This window comes from Echiichthys vipera (assembly GCF_963691815.1).
Source record: "Echiichthys vipera genome assembly, chromosome: 4".
NCBI lineage: Eukaryota > Metazoa > Chordata > Actinopteri > Perciformes > Trachinidae > Echiichthys > Echiichthys vipera.
The window spans coordinates 27,002,343-27,022,674 of record NC_139829.1 but is presented as its reverse complement, the minus strand read 5'-3'; the positions used below and the strand labels follow the sequence as shown (position 1 = coordinate 27,022,674).

Here is a 20,332-nt window from a genome sequence, read left to right as displayed (position 1 = left end):
TATTCTCATATTCCACTGAACAGGGCAATTTAGCCTATTATTTTGGGATCAGATGTCTCTTTGGCACCCTATAATGTTACCATTTAAACAATTCATCAGGTTTATTAGAATTTTCAGCAATGAGTGATGCTTATTTCACATCGCATGTTGCCAAGTATTATGTTATTTACTGATCAGTAAGTATAAGTCAGAATTTAGGTTTAAGACACTGTATTTTTCTGTCTCAATGAAATCTGTGACAAACTGCAACGTGCAGCCTGAAAGAACAGTAAACTATTTCAGGAAAATGTCAGTGAAGCACATACTGTAGCTGGCCAATTTGGTGGTTTATTAGTCATTTGGCTCCCTTATGTTCTTTTTTTTTGTAAAAACCCACAGACAGTGGTATATAACACTATGGGAGGATGTTGCACAGCTGTGCCACTTTATGAATATATTCCTCCCAGTGGTGGGTGCATTTTTAACACAGTAAGAAAGGGAGCAATAACAATACTGAGGATTGGGCAGCAGGAAAATTAGTCGGTTGGGTGATAAATTAATTTTATTGCAGCCATCTGAGATTAAAGCAATGTTTTGTTTTTTTAGTCTACTACTTGGCTTCAGTGACTTTTGTGAATGGGACATTTTCCACAAGCACTGCTGGTAGCAAAAAAACAAAATGGATTATTAAGGTTTCGAGAGAAGTTACAAGAGGTGAAGATCTTCTCAGACATCTGGTTTGTGAATTATTATAACATTACGTGTAAAACTTAATTGTCAAACCAGTGGCTCATTATTTACACAAGGTCGTAGTATTTTAACATTTTAAAAGTGAAATTTAACAGCCCTGTGTCACAATTGCCAATGTATTCTTAGTTATATGAACATTCACATCAAACTGCAGTTTCTGGCACTAAAGATTTGCAACCTTTTGAGGTGTGTTTGTTATGCTCTAGCTCCCTCTGGAGGTTCAAAGTTGCACATACATCAGATACTCCTCAGGATTACTGCACCATAATGTGAAATCCATTAATGTGGACAACACATATTGACCATAAATCAGATGCCTTGATGTTCAACACATTGTGAGAAAGACTACTAAAAGATGGCTGAATATAACGGTAGTTTTGTTGAGTTTTGCTTTGCTTTATCATTTGATTTTTAAATGCAAACACGGATAAACACACAAATACATTTTGGAAAGACACAAAAGACAAATCAGAGCCAAATGAGCGTCTTTATTTTACAAACGCATTATTCTATTGACATTTTTTATAATCATAAAAAAGCAATTTACAAGCTTAAGAACCAAAACAAAGCAGCACAGAATGATTATGAGTAAAATATATAATTTGAATAAATATATTTTATTTCATGCTATAAAATAAATTCATAAATGGCAATAGATACATCAGCTCTAGCTAGCTTCATTTACTTCATAGTTGTACAAAACAGTAGAGTTCTGAGGTTCACAGTTGGGGTGTGAGGTTGTGTGTAGAGTGGACTAAACAGGAGTTGGGGCATTTCTGTTATCATGGTTCACAGTCTCCTCGAGCTTCAGCTCTGTGGAACATACGGGCTCATTGAGACCTTGAGGCAGAATGTTTGGGAACCACTGACTGAGGACTTGTTTCCCCACCTGAAGAGAAGTGCACAATTATACTATGGACATAAGCAGTATGTCCAATCAGACCACTTTTAACACTATATACCCTGAGTTCTAAGTTTGTTGTTTTTTGCCTATTCACCAAATACATGAGCCAGAGACATTATAGTGCAGAGTTTAGGGAGTTGGAAAAGGAAAAAGGAACAATAGCTCGACTGAAGACTTCCCCCTTGTCCTGAACAGCTACAACTACAGTCTCAGTGCCTGAATAGCCAAAGGAGACCGCTGAACCATAACACGACAACAGATAGCCCGCTCCCAAACAGTGGCTATACAGCCCAAAATCCCTTTCATTATTTGACACAGCTGGAGGTGCATCTCTGAACAGTGCCACTGAGTTTGATGACTAAGCCACGTGCTCAGTTCTTGTGTCGCAGTTTACTACCGCTGGAGTTTGATGAACATTTAGAACACCAGCAAGCAACACCACTTTTGCATTTAAATATATTTTTTCTGAAAAAGGAAAGTCAACCCGTCCAAAGTTTCAGAAAATATATAAAAAATAAATCAATATCAAATTGCCCTGGTCCTACTTCAATCCAACAGCTCCCTGACATTCACTTTGTTTGATATATGACAGGCCGATATTTCAATAGGCTTGATGATCCCAATACACCACTTTTTTTTTTTTTCAAAAGGTTATTGCTTTTTCTTAAAATACACAGTGGACAGAAACTGACAGAAAAGCTATGGAAGACTTGAGATTTTTTTCTAAGCCTGTATCAGTGTTTGTAAACTACCTGAAGTGAGTTTATTATAAAAACAATAGGACGAGCTGCAATTTCAAAAAAGTAGTCTGACAGCCTTCCCTGTAAACACTTCCTTTTGATTACTTGTGGCCCATAATGCATCTCCTGTTCCTCTCAGAGGTGTGGAACTAAGAGTTGGCAAAGAGACTTTCGAGTGTGTATGTCAAGTTCAGTTGGTTTTGTAGGTGTGTATCACGCATGTAACTGTAGTTCACGAAAAGCATTTAAACAGTGTCCCCTCCATTCACCTATGATGATTACATGGACATGTTTAATAAATTAAAAAAACAATCTGACTAGTCTAAAAAAAGCACCATTTAAGGGGAAAAGGTCCCTACCAAAGTGATTGAGGCCATTATAGCAGAGTCCCTTAATGGTAACTAGAGATAAACTTGATTTTCCCGGATGGAGTTGGTATTAACTATCAACAAAAAACTAAGTGCACAATCGATGACAAAAATACAAGAAAACTTGGACTTAAAAAATTATCCATTGGCAATTTCATACAATTTTGTGGTTGCGCAACGTGCAATTGAGCTACAGTATATGATAAGCTTTTTTTTTTTCTCAACAAATATTCAGTTTATTATCTGCTAAATACCCAAGCAGCTGTTCCCTTGCCAGATGTTCCAAGAAAACACAGAGGAAGTAGATTTGTGTTTCTCATGCATCCCCTTCCTTCATTGAAATGCCTTAACCTACAGTACATTGTTAAGATTGTCCTCGGATGTTAGAGAGGAGGGGTACAGTATAGTCTCTGAACGTAGGATCATGGCTTGCAGGGAACAAGTCTGCCTCATTTGATTGTAATCAATTGCTACAAAATCACTTTAAAATCAGGTCCATTCCATGACAAAAAAACTGAAAACAGATCAAATGATAAAGAGAAAATGAGGGGCAGGACTGGAGTGGAGGAAAACTACCAAATGGACAAGAATGATGGGACTTAATTTCTATTCATCCTTGGTACCACTTCACAATAAATGATGTGGCCCTATTCTATTATAATCTCTCTATTCAATCCATTAGAAAATGAAAGAGGCACAGGAATCTAAGTGCCAGAATCGAAAATGTAAAGCTTGTGGCAAGGCACTAAGTTGAAGATGCCACTTTTTGTTAAGTGTTTTGTTTACATTGGCTTTCAACAATTACAATACCTATTGCACAACTTTTAAACTGTCAGCTCCTGTATGGCTTAATATATTATATTATCTATAACTTTTCTGCTTAATGTCTTCTTAGCAAATTGTTCAAATTGTACACAAGTGATTGTTATAAGCTGGAAAACATACATTCCTTGCAAATAGCAATGGACTAGTCCTACATTAAATTAAGAACATCTCTTCGTAATGAGCATTCAATTATGCTATACAGTCAATATGGATGATTAATAATCAATTAGTCTTTGGTGTGAACTCTTGGCACAACATTGTTTTAGCAGTTTGTACCTATGACTCACAAGAAGGTATTCATATCCTCCTCTTTTCTAGGTGAAGGGCAAAAACCATCATTGGCAGATTCAAATTAGTCAGCAGCTAATTTTGGTGCTGGTAAACCTGCACGTCAGCAGCTGACAGAAATGAACTTACTGTGCGGGTTGACAGACTGTGGGTGCGATGACCAAAAGTGTTTGTGATAAATGCTTACACACAAAGATAACAAAAAGCTAGATATACCGATTTTTGCAAAATTCCCCAAATTTCGTCTTGCCATCTTAATTGTCAATGAGCGAGGACGTTGACTGCACATTCAGTGGAATAAAAAGGACTGACATGAGCAACGATATCCTCACACCAAATGCACACAAAGTAGAAAACTATAAGGAAACTGTGAAATAACCAAACCCAATTCATTGACTCAAATTCAGCACAGACCAGATGGAACAAAATAAAGGCGTATAGCAGGTGCCCTTTAAAAAAATGTATGAAACAGCTGGATGGCAAATTGGAAAGCGGTATAGCATAAAAAGGGACCGCCCAGCTGAGCCTCAAATTTCCTAAGTATGACAGTATAATTAGGCCTTCTAAGTGGCCTCTATGTGTTTATTGTGAATGCAGATTCCTTTAAAATAACAATGGCAATAAAACCCATATATAGGGACACCCCCATCCCTGATCCCCATGGTTCAAACAGTATATATAAGATATGTTGCCATATGCATGACTTGTTGCCAATAGTATTGATGTGATTGCAGAGTCTTATCAAAGTTCACTACATTTTCATTTAAAAAAAAAAAAAAGAAATCACTGCTATGAAGCTAGTACTACACTAGCACTGCTGCATCAGACTTAAGACGGAAATGAACACATGTTCTCAATGGGAAACCCATCCCTCCCACCATACTCTGCAAAGTGCATCAATACTTTGGATCACCAGCTACCGCTATCAACATTGACCTCTTAGCCTTATTCTAGCAATGCTGCATCTACGTATGCCAACACCAAGTAGGAAGTAGGATTGACAAATGAGGAAAACTTATTCCAAGTCTGCATTTGACTACAACCAATGCAGAGAACAAAGATCACAGATCAACCATCCCATCATAAAAGGTAGGAGAGAAGGGGGAAAGGAAACAAACCAATAGCTCTTTCAAATAATGGAAGAAAAAACCATGTCAAAATGGCTGAGATTCCTTTGTTCTTTCTGTTTGCATATTATTCAGACTAGTATACTATACTGATTTATGTGAACAGATCCAGAGCTGTTCCTACTGTGCCAAGTTGATACTTAGTACTCCTGCCTCTGTCAGACACTGAGTATTAACCTACAGTCCTACCTCAGGACAAAACAAGTTACACATACAATAATTCCGTATAAGTCTGCCATCCGAGTATAGAGGAATACAAATAACTTCACTGTATGGACGTAATTCACCCATTACATGGGTGACAGCATCTAAAACCTTAAACCACGCCTGAGGCAACAGAGTGAGATCTCCAGTAGTGATGAGAGACACAAAGTGTTTTGTAGAACAAATGTTAGAACAGCAAACATATCTTGGAAATATGCAGGGCCATTTTCTTACTCTATTGTCCAAATTTGACAAAAACAAACACACAAGAAAGCAAGCAAATTTACTGTACTCTTAACATAGCACCTTCTTAATTATAATTTTAACCTGGCTGACCATGAAACATTTGATGAGGACTACGTCCCTAATCCATACAATCAGCAAGGAATATTTCCCTTGAGTATCAAGGCTTTGTGTTGAGAGAATATTCTTTACAGGGTTTGGCAATAAGATACTGAACAGTACATACAACCTATAACGGATTTCAAACGGTGAACACGTCTGTGCCTGGTAGGTTCTTGGCTATGAGGTAGAACCTGGTGAGTTTCATTTGAGTTAAAATACTGTCTATTGTGAGTATTTAGTTGTATCATGAGGTATTGAACGGATATGTCACACGAAGCTTTGCACTGGCAGAAAAATCATTCCTTGTGAGTAAGTGACCTCCTGTGGCCACATGTGCAAAAACAGGTCAGGTAAAAAGGTGATATGACAAGCATCTTACCAGAGCTTTCACATTATCAATTATTGCAACATGCCTATATAACTCTGTAAATATGTTTTAAAAAACATGGAAAGATAAAAAGAGAAATCAATTAGGGGGTCTTGATTATTGGGACCTCCTCAAAAATAGTAAGTTGTTACTCCCTTTGCGTGAAAGAATCAAATTTCTATAAAGCACCCATTTGCTTTCTGCATTCAACATCGAACTTTCACAAAATTGACAGAAACCCTGGACACAAGAAATGTCTATAGTAGTGGGAGCTGATTCAAAAAGAAAAAAAAAGTCCTTTAAGTTGAGTTAAGATAAACATTTCTTAAAGCTTCTTTAACCTGAAGCAGGACCTAAAAATCACATCTTGATGCTTGCGCCTCCTCTGGACTGCATTTTGAACTCTCCTCCATATCATTGGCTGGTGCCTCCTCTGCATATTGTGCCTCAAAGGCCATCCCCTCAGACGTATCCTCTTGGTCCTTCTGACCTGAGCTTCCCTCTGTCGTCTCTGGAGAGTCTATATGATTACTGCCCTCTGATGCACCCAGGTGCTTCTTCCTCAGGTGCTGGTTAAGGGTGCCCTGAAATGGGAAGCATTTGCCACAGATCTGACAGTGGAAGGGCTTGTTGTCCGTGTGGCCACGGATGTGGTACTCCAGCTGGTCTTTCCTTGTGTACTTCTTGCCACAGAATTTACAAACAAATGGGGTGATTCCCATGTGCAGGCGCATGTGGCGATCCAGGCTCCCTTTCTGATTGAAGGTCTTTCCACAGTAGATGCAAATGAGTCTCTCATTGTAGGGGTACCACTGGCTCCGCAAGCTACGCTCTCTCACATCGTTCTCCAACCCTGTGGGTCCCACAGCTGATTCACCGTCTTCTGAGCCTGGTTTGATATGAGACAGCACTCCTGCTGGAATGGCCAGGGGACGCTTTGCCCTGGCTCGCCCACCTCTGTAACCACTAAGCATGGAGCGAGAAGGACTGGAGTTGCTAAGGTTGACAAAGCACGGGGAAGACAGCCCTGAGTATGAATAGGCAGCAGACTGAATGACAGGACCATAAGAACCTACACTAACAGCCAATACCTGTTCTCCATCGACCAACTCTGTATGGTAGCCATCATCACCAGCTGAGGAACTATCTGAGTAAGTGGGCCTGTCGATCTTCTCTATCTTCACATGCACATCTGTTACTTGCCCATCTTTGCCGATCAGTTCCACTTGCTCGGTCTCTCCCTCCATTGGAGCATCATGCTCTGACACACTATCACTACTGCCTCGGTCCGACTGGCCTTCCTCTTGCTGCTGTCGCCCCCGGCCTTTTCCTGCTAGCTCAAAGCGCACTTCGTGTCCTGCCTGATTCTGCCGGGAGTAGTAAGGGGGGGAGATCTGGGTAGGGTTTACAAAGAGGTTGCTGTCATTGACCCCATTGCCGCTGGTCTGCAAGTCATCCTTCTCTGGGCTGCAGGCATTAACTGGGAGACTGATCTTGGAATGGATGCTCTCCAGGATTTGGGTACATTTGTCAATAATGGCCTGCATCTGTAGGAAACTTGCAGCAGTGAGGAAACTGATAATATCCTTGAGCTGCAGGGACATGTGACCTGTGTAGCAGAATGCAAGAAGCTGCTCAAACACCTCAGGGCTTTTGATCACTGAGATGGAAAGGCCACTCATGGTGCTGAGAGCTGAGTGGTCACGAAAGTAGGGTGAACTAGCTGCCAGCACAGCCTTGTGGGCTCGAAATGGCTGGCCCTGAATGTGAACAATGATGTCACACAACTTCCCTTGCAGCCGCAGCTCATTGAGCTGGGTCAGAACAGTGTTACTGAACTCCGGCACATCGAACTCGATGTAGCTGCCGTCGTCCATTTCTTGGATATGTTTCTCCAGTTTGTCGGCCGCCTGATGGGAAAAGGAGAACAATAGAAAGCATTAGGTTTTGAAACTTTGCATTTGCAATGCCCTGCAGCCTTTTGACATTTTCACAGTTAAGAAAAAACTATTTTACTGTATACATAAAAAAAACGAGACATTTGATAAGGCGTACAGCTTGACAAATTCTATGCCAAAGCACTTGATAGGACAGATTTGAGCAGCCTAAAGTGCATCCATAACCCCTTGACTTGCAACTGCCCGCCCCCTGCCGACTTTTTGTCTTTGGGAGGCTTAAGCACACATGACCAACTAGAAACTAGACAATCTAAGGAATTCATTGGTACCAACTGTGTAATGCTATCTTGTCTGGGAAGGGGGATATATAACGATCCACAGGTAGGCTAAATTTTGTTGAGAAGAAAACTGGCATGGCCTTTTTCAAAGGGGTCCCTTGACCTAAAGATATGTGAATGAAAATGGATTCTACGGGTACCCACGAGTCTCCCCCTGACAGACGTGCATTTTATGATAATCCCAGATAATTTGGGCCAATAACCATACAAATGTGTTATTTTGGCCTATTCTAAAATGGTGTATTTGAATATTTCTACATACTGAGTTCTTTGTCCTGAAATTGCATGAATTGGGTATGTCTGGAAAGCAGAGACTCTTATGGATTCAGTGAGTCCAACTGCATAAATACGTGATTGAATTATGTTACTTGTTAACAGGCTCTGTAGTGAATCACACAAGCACTGGCGGATTGTTTTGGAAGAAGTTAATAAGAGTAGCAGGCGAAGCGGCTTTAAAATACGTCTATTCTCTGTAAATAAGCGCTCTGGATCTAATTTATGCCGATGCGAAGAGTGGTTCATGTGGATTTTGAAAACTAACTGATAAATAACTAAAATATTAAACATACGTTTGGTGAGAGAGTTTGGTGTGGCAGTAGAATGGGTTAAGATAAGGTTCACCCAAATTAAATCTTAAGCCCCCTTTTTGTTATTGTATGCATTTTGTATCATGTTGCTCTTGCCAGTTAAACCCCACAATTTTTATATCTTAATCTGTAAATATTTATTAACATTTTGCTTTTGTTGCATTACACAATGACCTACAGTTTGTCAAAATAAAATGAACATAGCCTAAATTAAACAGTCATTTAGATTTATTTGCAGGAAATGTGTCGCTTAGATGAATTGAAACAAAATTACCAGTGTGTTGTTTTCAAGTGCGTTTGATGTCGTAGTTAAATGAAACACGACTGACCCACAGATCCTGACCTGTTACGTGGGGAAAACCATTGTAGACTGCCTAATTCATCAGCTCCAGCGAGAAGAGGATTTATCAAAACGGTAAATTATAGGCTGTATTTTTTAGAGATCATAAATAGTAGATATTTTAAAAAAGGACAAAGGAGATAGCTATTATTTCTGTTTTAGCTACATAAGATAGATCTACACTAATCTGAAGCACATAATCTTCCCTACCGGCTCAAAAACAGTGTTGTTGGTATTAACCATATGTCCCATAGGACGTGAAAGCTCCCTGACTATAAGTGGCAAGGTAGTTTGCTCTTGGATCAACTGTACAAACAGATGGTTTAGGAACACACCGTGTTGTTTGTTATGCTAATTAAATAGCTGCACTTGCATTATGACTTTCAATACAGCCTGCTATCTATGACACATACACTAGATGCTAATCTGGAGCACCGGGAGGATTGACATCACATCAATGCCCTTTTTTGGTAAGAAGAAATGAGGAGGAGTCAACAAGTCCAACAAGATGGCGGCTCCCAGAGGCGAATATGATTGGATCAAGTTGAGAGAACAGGCCCCGGCAGAGAGGCTACGTCCATTTTTTATACAGTCTATCGTAGCAGCCAGAAAGTGAGAGTAGCAGAGCAGGGAGCGGCAGGCAGGCATAGCCGTAACACAGGGAGCCCTGCACCCCTGCGAGCGTTGCTGTGTGGATCGATGGCTAGTGAACAAAGAGCGAACTGCGTGCCGAACGACAACATGAAACCGAAGCTTGCAAATTTCCCCCCGTCATTCATATCCCAAGTGTGGGACAACTTCAGATTCCAGGTTAATTATGAACATGCACAGGCATTTAAAAAGGCACCATCCAGGTGTTTCTACTACCGTTGCTGTGAAAAAGAACAAGCTGTGCAAACCCAGTTCCCGACACTATTTCAACAACCCCTACCTGGAAATTCAGAACGGGCAAATGCCAAAACTAAGTTAATGCAGCCGTTGCACTTATTTAAGAAGTATTTTATTCACTTTTTTTCCCTTCACTTCAACATATAGAATGTTGCTAAAGAGGAGTGCTGGAAATACTGGTCTAGGAGCGGCACCATATCAACAGTGCAAGTATAAGAGGGAGTGTCAGAACATGGAAAGGTGATGTAATCCAAAAATCCATTCAGAAAAATCCATTCTGTATAGGCTATGTTATTCTTTATTTGTCACTCATTTATTGCATTTTATTGATTATTTATCCATAGCAAATATTGCTAAACAGGAAATTGAGAAGGAAAGTAGTCTAGATGAAGTGATTGCAACTGACTGTACACAGTCACAACAGTCACACATAAGGGAAGCCATAAAGTTATAGGTTATACAGAGGAAGTAGATAATCTAGTTCTGCTTGAAAGGTGAGCATGTACTAAGCTTGGAATGAAAAGTATATAACAGGTTCTCATGTACAAGATAAAATATGCATCGGTAATGACGATGACGCAAACACATTTGTTACCGCCTAATTGTGGATAATGCTAGTTGATCCCCTCATGCCATATAATGAGCCCATCTGACGACTGCCTCTCCCTGCATTAAGATATGTCATTGCACTTGAGCTTTCAGACTCAAACACATTTCTTAGATCATGATAGATCTGATCCCACATGAAAGGCTTTACTGCACAAGTTATGGCATATCTGAGTTTTAAGATACTTAAGCGTCACACTCATTTGCACATTGGTGACCTCACTGAAATTATTTGCATAAATTCTAGTGTCAGTTGCAGTGAGCGAGAGGTCACCTAAAGCACAACTTGGAGGAGCGGCTTGGTTAAAGATCAGCCAACCTTAACTTAATATACATCTTTATTTTCTATCTTTATACACCTACTCTTTTCTTTATTGATTGATTGACTATTACGATTATGTTGTAGTTTATTGCCGTAAAGGGAGGGCAGGGGGTATGGTTATTATTGCATTGTATTTTTTTGTACTGTTCTCTGTTCCTGTATGAAAAAAAAAAAAAGTTGAAAACTCAATAAATACAGTGATACAAAAGAAAAAAAGATTAGCCCACCTTAAAGGGGTAGTTTGGCTTTTTTGAATAGTCAGTAGATGACAGTTCACACTCCGCCAGTTTGGACAAGCAGACAGGAGTACAGAATGCTGTGGACGTGGGCAACAGCAAAAAGGCCTACCTATGAAAAGCAATTCCCACATTTTGTCTGACAACGTTTGATATCTGTCATTTATAATAAGACTGCACTTCTGTGCCCAGTCCCCACTGTATTGCCTAAAAATGCATGGGAAAAGGATTTGGGGGTAGATATTACTGCGGTCCAGTGGAGGGACATTTTAAAACTGGTCCACTAATCTTCGATTTGTGCCAGGCACGGCCTATTATAGTAGAAGGTGCTTTATAGAGCCCATTTCACCAACGCTAAATTAAATTAAAGATCTACCCTAGTCACAGATGTAAGCAGTCCCCATACACACATGTTCTGGACGTGCCCAAAGCTTGTTGAATTTTGGTCCGATATATTTCAAACCCTCAAACATGCTCTCAACACAAATTTGGAACCAAATCCCCCGACTGCTCTTTTTGGGCTCCCTCCGTCTAAAAATCTGCCCATTACCACACAACGTGTCGTTGCCTTCACCACCCTGCTCGCCAGAGGTACCATTCTCTTTAAATGGAAACATGTTTCTCCACCTACCCATAACAGTTGGATACATGACATTTTTCAATGTCTACGGTTAGAGAAGTTATGGTTCTCACAGAAGGGATCTTTAACAGCATTCCACTAAACTTGGGACCCACTGCTGGCTTTTATTAGTAATAGTCTTACTGTTATTCCTGACGATGCTGAGGACACTTCCTAATACTTGGAAGGTGAGAACTACCCCCCGCCCCCCTTTTTTTCCCTTTAATTACTCTATTTATTTTTCCTATTATTTTGTCTCATCTTACCATAAATATCTACTAATGTTATATGTTATCTGATTACCTAGTTGTTTACTGTGACTACGTCTGACATGGGCTGTTGGGAGGGACAGTGGGGTTCATGTTTTTCTTTTTTCGCACTTTTAAGCCCAGTTCAGACCAAAGATTCGTAACTGACCCGTCTCGTTGCAAATCCAGCCGGCTGATGTTGTCGCCAGCGATTCAACTTGTCAAATCGCCAGCGGCTGGTTTAGAATGTAACACACGTCACCTGTTTCATCAGCCAATCAATCAATCGGAGGCTCAATGAGCATGTGTGATAGAGAGAGTCAGGAAAAAGAGACGGAGAGAGAGAGAGAGGGGGCCAAGCGAGCAATACCATGAATAAGGAGAGGGAGCGCCGGCCGTAATCCAGAACAAAGCAGTGAATCGGGGAAATAAAACCGTATTTTCTCTGTTTCATCACAACTAGAAATGCAGCTGTAGCGAGTATCTCACTATCTCTGTCCTCATTGATATTTTATAATGCTACAAAATAAATTATATCTAGCTACGAAATAAGCCTGAAAAGTCGGAGGGTAGAATGGAAGTACAGAGAAGCGTTCCTATGGAGACGATACATCATCTCACCTCGTCTCCTTGGTCTGAACGGGCAGGTTACAGAACGTTGCAGACCTGCAAGTCGCAGTAGTTGCACGTTTCAACTCGACTTGAATCTTTGGTCTGAACTGGACTTAAAGCAGAAGCTCTGACGCAGTATGCAACTGTTGTATTTTTTTTTTGTCTGTCTGCAAAAACTTAAGGAAATTTCTCATCTCATCTCATCTTCAACCACTTATCCGAGGTCGGGTTGCAGGGGCAGCAGCTTTAGCAGGGGACCCAAAACTTACCTTTTCCTTAAGGAAATTTGGCCTGCCTAAAACAATCAGTTTAAGTGTACACTATATTTAATATACTTTCACTGCTTAAGAATGTTGTCAGACCGCCCTCTCCTTCTTTCACTATAATTTCTCAACATATTCCTGTGCCACACACTGTATTACAGCTGTTTGGGTACGACTTATCACAGTTTATGGAGTAAACAAATAGGTACAAGAAAAATATGAGTGATTATGACAGCGACGATGAAAATGCCGTTCACTTTAGAAACAAGAGGATACTTTTATGTGCTGGAGTGCACAGAAGAAGTACTTTTGCAGAAGGAGACTGAACAGCCAAAAGAGTGAGGCGGGAAACTTCTGTTGAAACTGGACGAAAGCACTGTCTCTTCACTCAAAACTGAAATGAATTTAAGGCTGCTAAAATACATGTCTGCTTCTCCAAACTGGGGATGTGCTAACCGTTATTTGTAGGTAATAGGTGGACTATGGGAGGGTGCGTCACACAACCCCCACATAAAGCCGAGACATCCAGAAGTGTAATTCGGGCGCAAAATCATCCCATGGTCTTTTTCGGCACTTACATACATCAAATAAGCTATTGAGACAGTCTGTTTCGTGTATGAACTATTAAAGGAGAAATCTGATAGAGTCGCTGACAGCCGGACGTGGCTAACACCGTTTAGCTCGGGGCACTACGGTAAAAGCATTAAAACAGCTTTTTAATCAACTAATATTGCTCAAAACAACACCAAACCTCTGCAGCAGCATGAGTCCCTACACATAAAACACATGTAAAAGAAATACCTGTGAGCAAAATCTCATATTTCAGACCATTCTGAACACTATTAATGTTTATGTTTTTCCTACTCTCAGCTCGAGGTGACCATCAATCCATGCCGGATGTCTTTATACAAACATCTGCTCCAAGCGTTAGGGCAGCGTTTACATTACATAAAATGCTACATGTAGCTACATGCTAACACCAGGGAAAGCTGTAATCAGAGTTACTTGTAATAATTTCTCCCCAATTTCAGGTCTTATTCCTGCTGGAACATGTCCTGGTGTGCAGTGCTTGGTTTAAAAACCTTTATTGGTGATTTTCCCTAGTAGAAAGGGCCACCATTACAGTATAATACAGAGATAGTGGGAGTGGAGATAAGGAGACCCGGCAAAGCTGGCCAATCAGAGCAGACCGGTCCTTTCCAGGAGAGGGGTTTAAAGAGACAAGACAGATAGTGAATACAGGTGCAGCAGCCATGGGCAGTGGCCTATGAGAAAAAAAGAGTGTTTTTTGAAAATTTAAGCATGTAAACATGTTCTGGTAGAAACAAAACATACAAATGAAGCTGAAAATTAACATTATAGGTGATATTTAACCTTCCTCTGTCCTCACTCTATCTGCCCCTCTCCCATCTTGCCCTTTGCACCTCCTCCTCCCTCCCTGCCCCTTGCTGACAATTCAGCATGATCTTCTGCACATTGAGTCTCTATCAGCACTTTGGGAACATAAACACTTTCTCCAGTTGCCAAAGCTTGCCAAAACACCCGTCCAACAAACCATATGTTCTCATCCTGGAACAGGAGAGGGAAAGATATAGCAAAACAGAGAATCGCAAGTAGGTATACTGTATATTAGTTTCACTCCCTCATTACCAGCCTTCAAATACAGCATTTTCATACACTAAAACACACTAGCAATGGCTGCCAACAGCATGCATACTGAACGGAGCCAAGTTGAAGGGCAGCCAAAGAATGCATGCTCAGTAGTTGAGATGCACATGCTGGTTGAGGGTCACATGTTTGGCTCACGTGGGAAAAACTGAAAATGTTTAAACTCTGCTCAAAAATCCATCTGCGGCTCAAGTTGACTGAATGGTAATAAACCTTTTTGACAAAGCTGCTTCGTGTAGGTAGGTTTAAAGGATGCTGAACACATTGTGATAGTTTGGTTGACCAAAATGTCAGCATAATTCACTTCAAACACATAACTTAGCCATGTCACAACAAAAGAGGTAAAAAGAAAAGAAAGACATTTGAAGAAAAATCACCAAGCAAGTCAGCAAGCAGGCATTGTAAGCATTTCACCTACTTTGAAAAACAGCTTGTGGGGCAGAACGGACCCAGAACAGAATTGCTTAACAAGTAAAGGTTGGGAGAGCATTTTCAAACAGATAGTGAAAAAAATAAGGTAAAAATAGACTTGATTCTGATAGGCTACAATAAAGGGAGGGTATGATGCGAGGAACTTTGCTGATGTGAGAATAACATGCATCAGGGAAATTGTTATAGCATAGTGGAAGCTTAGTATGCAGAGCTAAATATTGCATGCTTAAATATTGTATTATTTGGGTGTGTTCTCTTATTTGATTTGTTTGGAGGCAGCATAAAGGCATCAAGTATGTATGTTTTGGAATTTTAATAAAAGTAAACCGGATTTAAGATAGGCATCCACAAGGACAGTTAAGCATTATCTTCGAGTTTAAAACATTTGCATTCACTACGAGCACAAACTAATGAATCCAGATGAGACTAACTAGTTAAGTCGATCCATGAAAGTAGGGCTCTACAGTATGGTCTAAGATTTATATCACAGTATAATTTGAAGCATAGACTACTTTTTACTCCACTGCATTTATCTGATGGTCATCTACATAACATCTAATCTAATCGAACCATTCACTGCATCTCCACACACCCATGCGCAGCACAAGGAGCAATTCGGGGTTCAGTGTCTGGCCCAAGGACACTTCGACATGCAGACCGGAGGAGCCGGGGATCGAACCCGCCAATCTCTCGAATGGAAGACGACCCGGAGCCACAGCTGCCCAGTTCCTACTTACGTTACCAATTTAAACACACAGGCTTCACAGTGACAGTTATAAACAAACATTTCTCTGTCCATTTGCCAGTTTTCTGTGTTAAACTTTTTTTTTTCAAAGTAGAAAGAGACATTATGGTGGTGAACAGCCGTGGAGAAGAGTAATGAAGTAACACACAAAGTTAATATAACGGGAGAGTGCACAGAGTTGTGGCCACGTGCCTACAGGAAGCACATGGAGCAAGTCTCCCAGCGCGCCGGTATTTGACACGCTGAGACAGAGATGCGAGAGAGGACAGCAGTCAACATCAGCCACTACGGCCATGTAATACTTTTTCACATAGCCTTCTACTCAAAGGGCCAATAAATATTCAGGTAGATCTGCATGCATCGTGCGGTTACATCAGAGATGCTCTGACGGTTACACGGTAGAGTCAAAATCCATATTGTAGCTTAATTCCTACCTTACACCCCTACATGAAAGTACTCTGACTCTGCCCCAAATTATTCACTCTTTACCTTGTGTCATGCAGCAGTTATCCTGCATTTTATCCACCATCAAACTTACCACATCTTGTTTGTGGGAACAGTGCTTTTAATGACCAACACTAATTAGCTAGAATATCAACCGGCTTCACACCTAGAGCCAATACTCTGCAGTGATTTCACTGTTGCAATTACAGATGGCAGTGTTACAGTTGACGCAATGCCCTTAAACAGGTTTTTATTATCGCCAAATGGTCAGGTTTTGCTGATGGTAGAAAATAATTCAACCAAGGCAGCCCTTGTTCTCTGCTGAAATGCAGGAAACCCCTGCAATTACAGTCTTCTTCTGGTATTACTGTAAAATGACTGTACATCAAACTGCTAGAAAGTCACAACATAAGTTTATACTTTATACCTTGAAAGTTAGAAAACAGTAAATACAGTGCCATCAATATCAATAATTAAGTGATAAATAACACAATATCATGGGCATTAAACAAAAAATGGTAGACAAAAAGATCAGGGAAATTTGAGTCCGGCATGGACTGATAACAGCTCCTGAAAAATACTCTAAACAATAACCTCCGACACTGCCCCTGCAATTTCTGAGTCTCCAGATTACCAGGATAGACCACAGGGTCCTCGTTTCACCTGCCATTACTGTATACACCACCTAGCATCTAGAGTATATGTGTGGTGTATTGCACAATCACTTAGTTAAGCTGGTGGTTCAAACCAACACAGTTTTATGGCTCATCCCTAACAGAAACAGGACTATAAAAAAGAAAGGTTGAATGGGTGCAAAGCCATAACGGTTGCTCATGCAAAGAGCATAATTGGTTTGGCTCCACTGTGTTCTGACATGCCCTATGCCTACAATATTTAGACTAGTTTCAGATGCAATTGTCTTGGCATAATGCATGCATTTGGTTTCAAACGGGGCTTTTAACAGAGCAGAGTTTTGAATTTCAGATTAAGTAGATGTCACAGAGAAAGTATTTGGTGACCTAGGTAAACCAGGTGTAGAAAATAAACTAATATATGCCCATACACTTTGGACTTTACCTGCCATAAATACAGGTAGCCTACAATAAGACAACTGGTTCATTCATTGTGATCAAAATCACTGGCATCTTTAATCATAGGGATTAACAGATGTCATGCGAAAACCACTGTAGATACACGTTACAGGTTCGTTTATGACACGCTGAACGTTCGGGCCTGATGCCACACCATTAACGTACAGTGGATTTAAAATGAGGTTGTTTATTGTGAGTCTTCGCTTCACATATTAATTTAGATCGAAATGAACCGTGATCTTCATCGTGCATTGACACTGAGAGACAGTAGCATGTACTGTTGATCCCGTAGTACATGTACACAGCGCCGATACACTAGGGAGCAAATGTGCAGTGTCTCAAACTTTGTTGCAAACCTTTCTGTGTCTAACGTTAGCTATTAATGAGGGCTCTATACTACCTAGCGGAGGAGCTATGGTTGTGTTAGCTTGGCCGCCATAGGCGTATCTTTGATGTCACCCCAATTTCTGTTTTCCACGGTAACTTTTAGTTAAATGAACGGCAATCGATAAAAAGCAGAGGTTCACAGGGCCGAAGCACCCAACTACCAAGCAGCACTCAAGCACTAACGTTAGCTAACTAACACAGCGTTAGCTAGCCTAAAATCGAGCAAATACTTCAGAAAAGAAAGCCCAAGTTTCACACAGACATCACCCGCATTATGGACTATTTTACGGTTTGGTCGCGTTTTCTCTGGTTATAAAAACGCTTGACAACATTGTATAGTTTAGTAGCTATGTTACAGCGTCGAGTGTGGACACAAACTGTGTCGGCTGTCATGAAACAGCGTAACGTTACTATGCTAAATAGCTTAAGCTACCCGTTAGCGCTACTTTAGCTAGCAACCGTCCCATGTCAGCCAGCGCTAGGTAGCCACGAATGCTAACTAGCATTCGGTTGCTAGCGTACGGTCGCAGGCAATTATCTCCCCATTACTTTCGCTGTCAGTGCCAAGACGCGTCGACATTTGCAAACGCCTGACGGTCACTAGTGCACACCAAAGTTAAAGTCCACTTCACTCACCGTCTTGCAGATTAGCATGAAATGTTGTCCATTCCCCTCAGTAGTTCGCTAACACTACAGCCAGGCCTCCCCCCCTCTCCAGTCCAGATGTGTCAGACAGTTGCTGCTGCAGTTTTTGCATCAACAGGAAGTGTTCTTTTGGCTCTTTGCATTCATTCTGTCAGTGTGTATCAGCAGCCCCTCCCTTGCTCGTGTCAGTGTACTGTACTGAGACATCATGTTCTGAATATACGACGTGATGGAGAACATATACTGGCGCAGGAATGAATTTAAAGTAGCCCGCAGTCGCTCTCCGGACTGTTTTCTACAGATAACGTGGGCAACGTATAGCCTATTCATACTGACTACGCCCATGATATGATGCATAGGTCGGGTTCATCTGCTTTCACTTTACAACGATGGACTTTAAGGGGGACACACTAAACGTTAGTGCATTTAGTGCATTTGTTCTCCTGTTTTGCAAATGATGTAGTGATTGTATCACTTAAAGGGGAACACCACCTACTTATGCATTCCAACATGTCATTAACATGGCGTGCAAACATACTGGAAAGACGTACAGTTCAAGTGAATTTTTTTATGTAAACTAAAGTGAAGTTCAAATATATTTCCCTAAGTATACTTTTTCTACAAAGTATACTGATATCATTGTACTAGTAGTAGGTCTATACTTCTATAGTAAGTGTGCTACTTTAATACTTCTTGGGACTAAATTGGTCCTCTTTTTAGTTTTTAAAAGTATACTTTTAGATATACTTTTAGTGTAAAGCTTCAAGATGTTTATTGTCATATGTTCAGTTAAGACAGACATCACACTGCACACTCACACTCTTACTTTGCACATCTCCCTGGTCACAAAGAAAGTAAACATGAAATAAAAATATAACTAAACAGTGTCAGAAATAGAATTTCAAAAAGGCTACAATAAAATTTAAGTTAAAAAAAAATGTACAGACTAAGATATATGCACAGACTAAAAATAAGACTAAATTAAAATTAAAATGAAAAGATGGAATCTTTGAACAGATCCATGGACAATATTGTACGATTGAATCTAGGATGAAATTACAGTATTGAGAGCACAGAGAATAGCAGCAGTGTTTGTATGTTTTGTATGTTGTGTGTGTGTGTGTGTGTGTGTGTGTGTGTGTGTGTGTGTGTGTGTGTGTGTGTGTGTGTGTGTGTGTGTGTGTGTGTGTGTGTGTGTGTGTGTGTGTGTGTGTGTGGGGGGGGGGTGTGTGTGTGTGTGTGTAAATCAGTTCAGGGATATGAGGGAGGGGGGGTCTTGAAGAGGGAGCTGTGTACACTTTTAGTACACACCTAGTTTACATATAAGTTGTATTTTGTGCTGCAACTATAGGCTACTACAATTGAACTTAAGGTATACTGTTAGTTAACTAGATACTTGGAGGCCACTTTTTTATTTTAGGCTATAAAAGTACACTTCTAGTGTAAAGGTAGTTCACTTTTAGTAAATGGTACATTTACTTTTATTTACTTAATATTGTGCATTTCTAGTCTTCCGACTCAAGGTGTTTTTACGCTACTTTTACTCATTCACAGAGTTTAGTGTCTTGCCCACTTCGAGATGCACTAATGCTACTTGACTAAAAGTGAACTCACAGCTACACTGATACTTATATATTTACTATTACCTTTTAGTTTGTTAAAGTACACTTTAATGACTCATTACATGTGAAAGTAGTGAACTTTGAGTACACAACAGTTTAAATCAAAGTTGTATTTTGTGCTGCAATTATACTGTGAACTCTTTTACACGTTCACTTATAGATATACTGTAGTTGTATGCCACTATAGTAGAATACTCTCAGCAAACTACTAGTTTAATAGTTTTTAATACCTCAAGTACTGGTATACTTGGGAACTAAACATCATAGCCAATGGTAAAGACTCACATTGCAATTTGACGTGATGGGACACTTATAGCAGATGATTATAGCAGCCAGTCTGATACAATACTCTCACACGTTAGAGGGAAAATCAGCCAAATGTTTGCCTGTTCCTGTGTGGGTTTCTGTGTACATAAAAGATCAGGTTAATCACCCTTGAACTAC

At 40.3% G+C, this 20,332-nt stretch overlaps 1 protein-coding gene across 1 annotated transcript; it reads right to left on the bottom strand.

Moving 5' to 3' along the window:
- Positions 1 to 1,303: 1,303 nt before the first annotated feature.
- On the bottom strand, positions 1,304 to 18,364 carry zbtb34 (zinc finger and BTB domain containing 34). Its single transcript, XM_083911870.1, has 2 exons — positions 18,258 to 18,364; positions 1,304 to 7,807 (listed from the first exon to the last, which is right to left on the bottom strand). The coding sequence occupies exons 1-2, from the start codon at positions 18,273 to 18,275 to the stop codon at positions 6,251 to 6,253; spliced, it is 1,575 nt and encodes a 524-aa protein (XP_083767996.1). The 5' UTR covers positions 18,276 to 18,364; the 3' UTR covers positions 1,304 to 6,250.
- Positions 18,365 to 20,332: the final 1,968 nt, after the last annotated feature.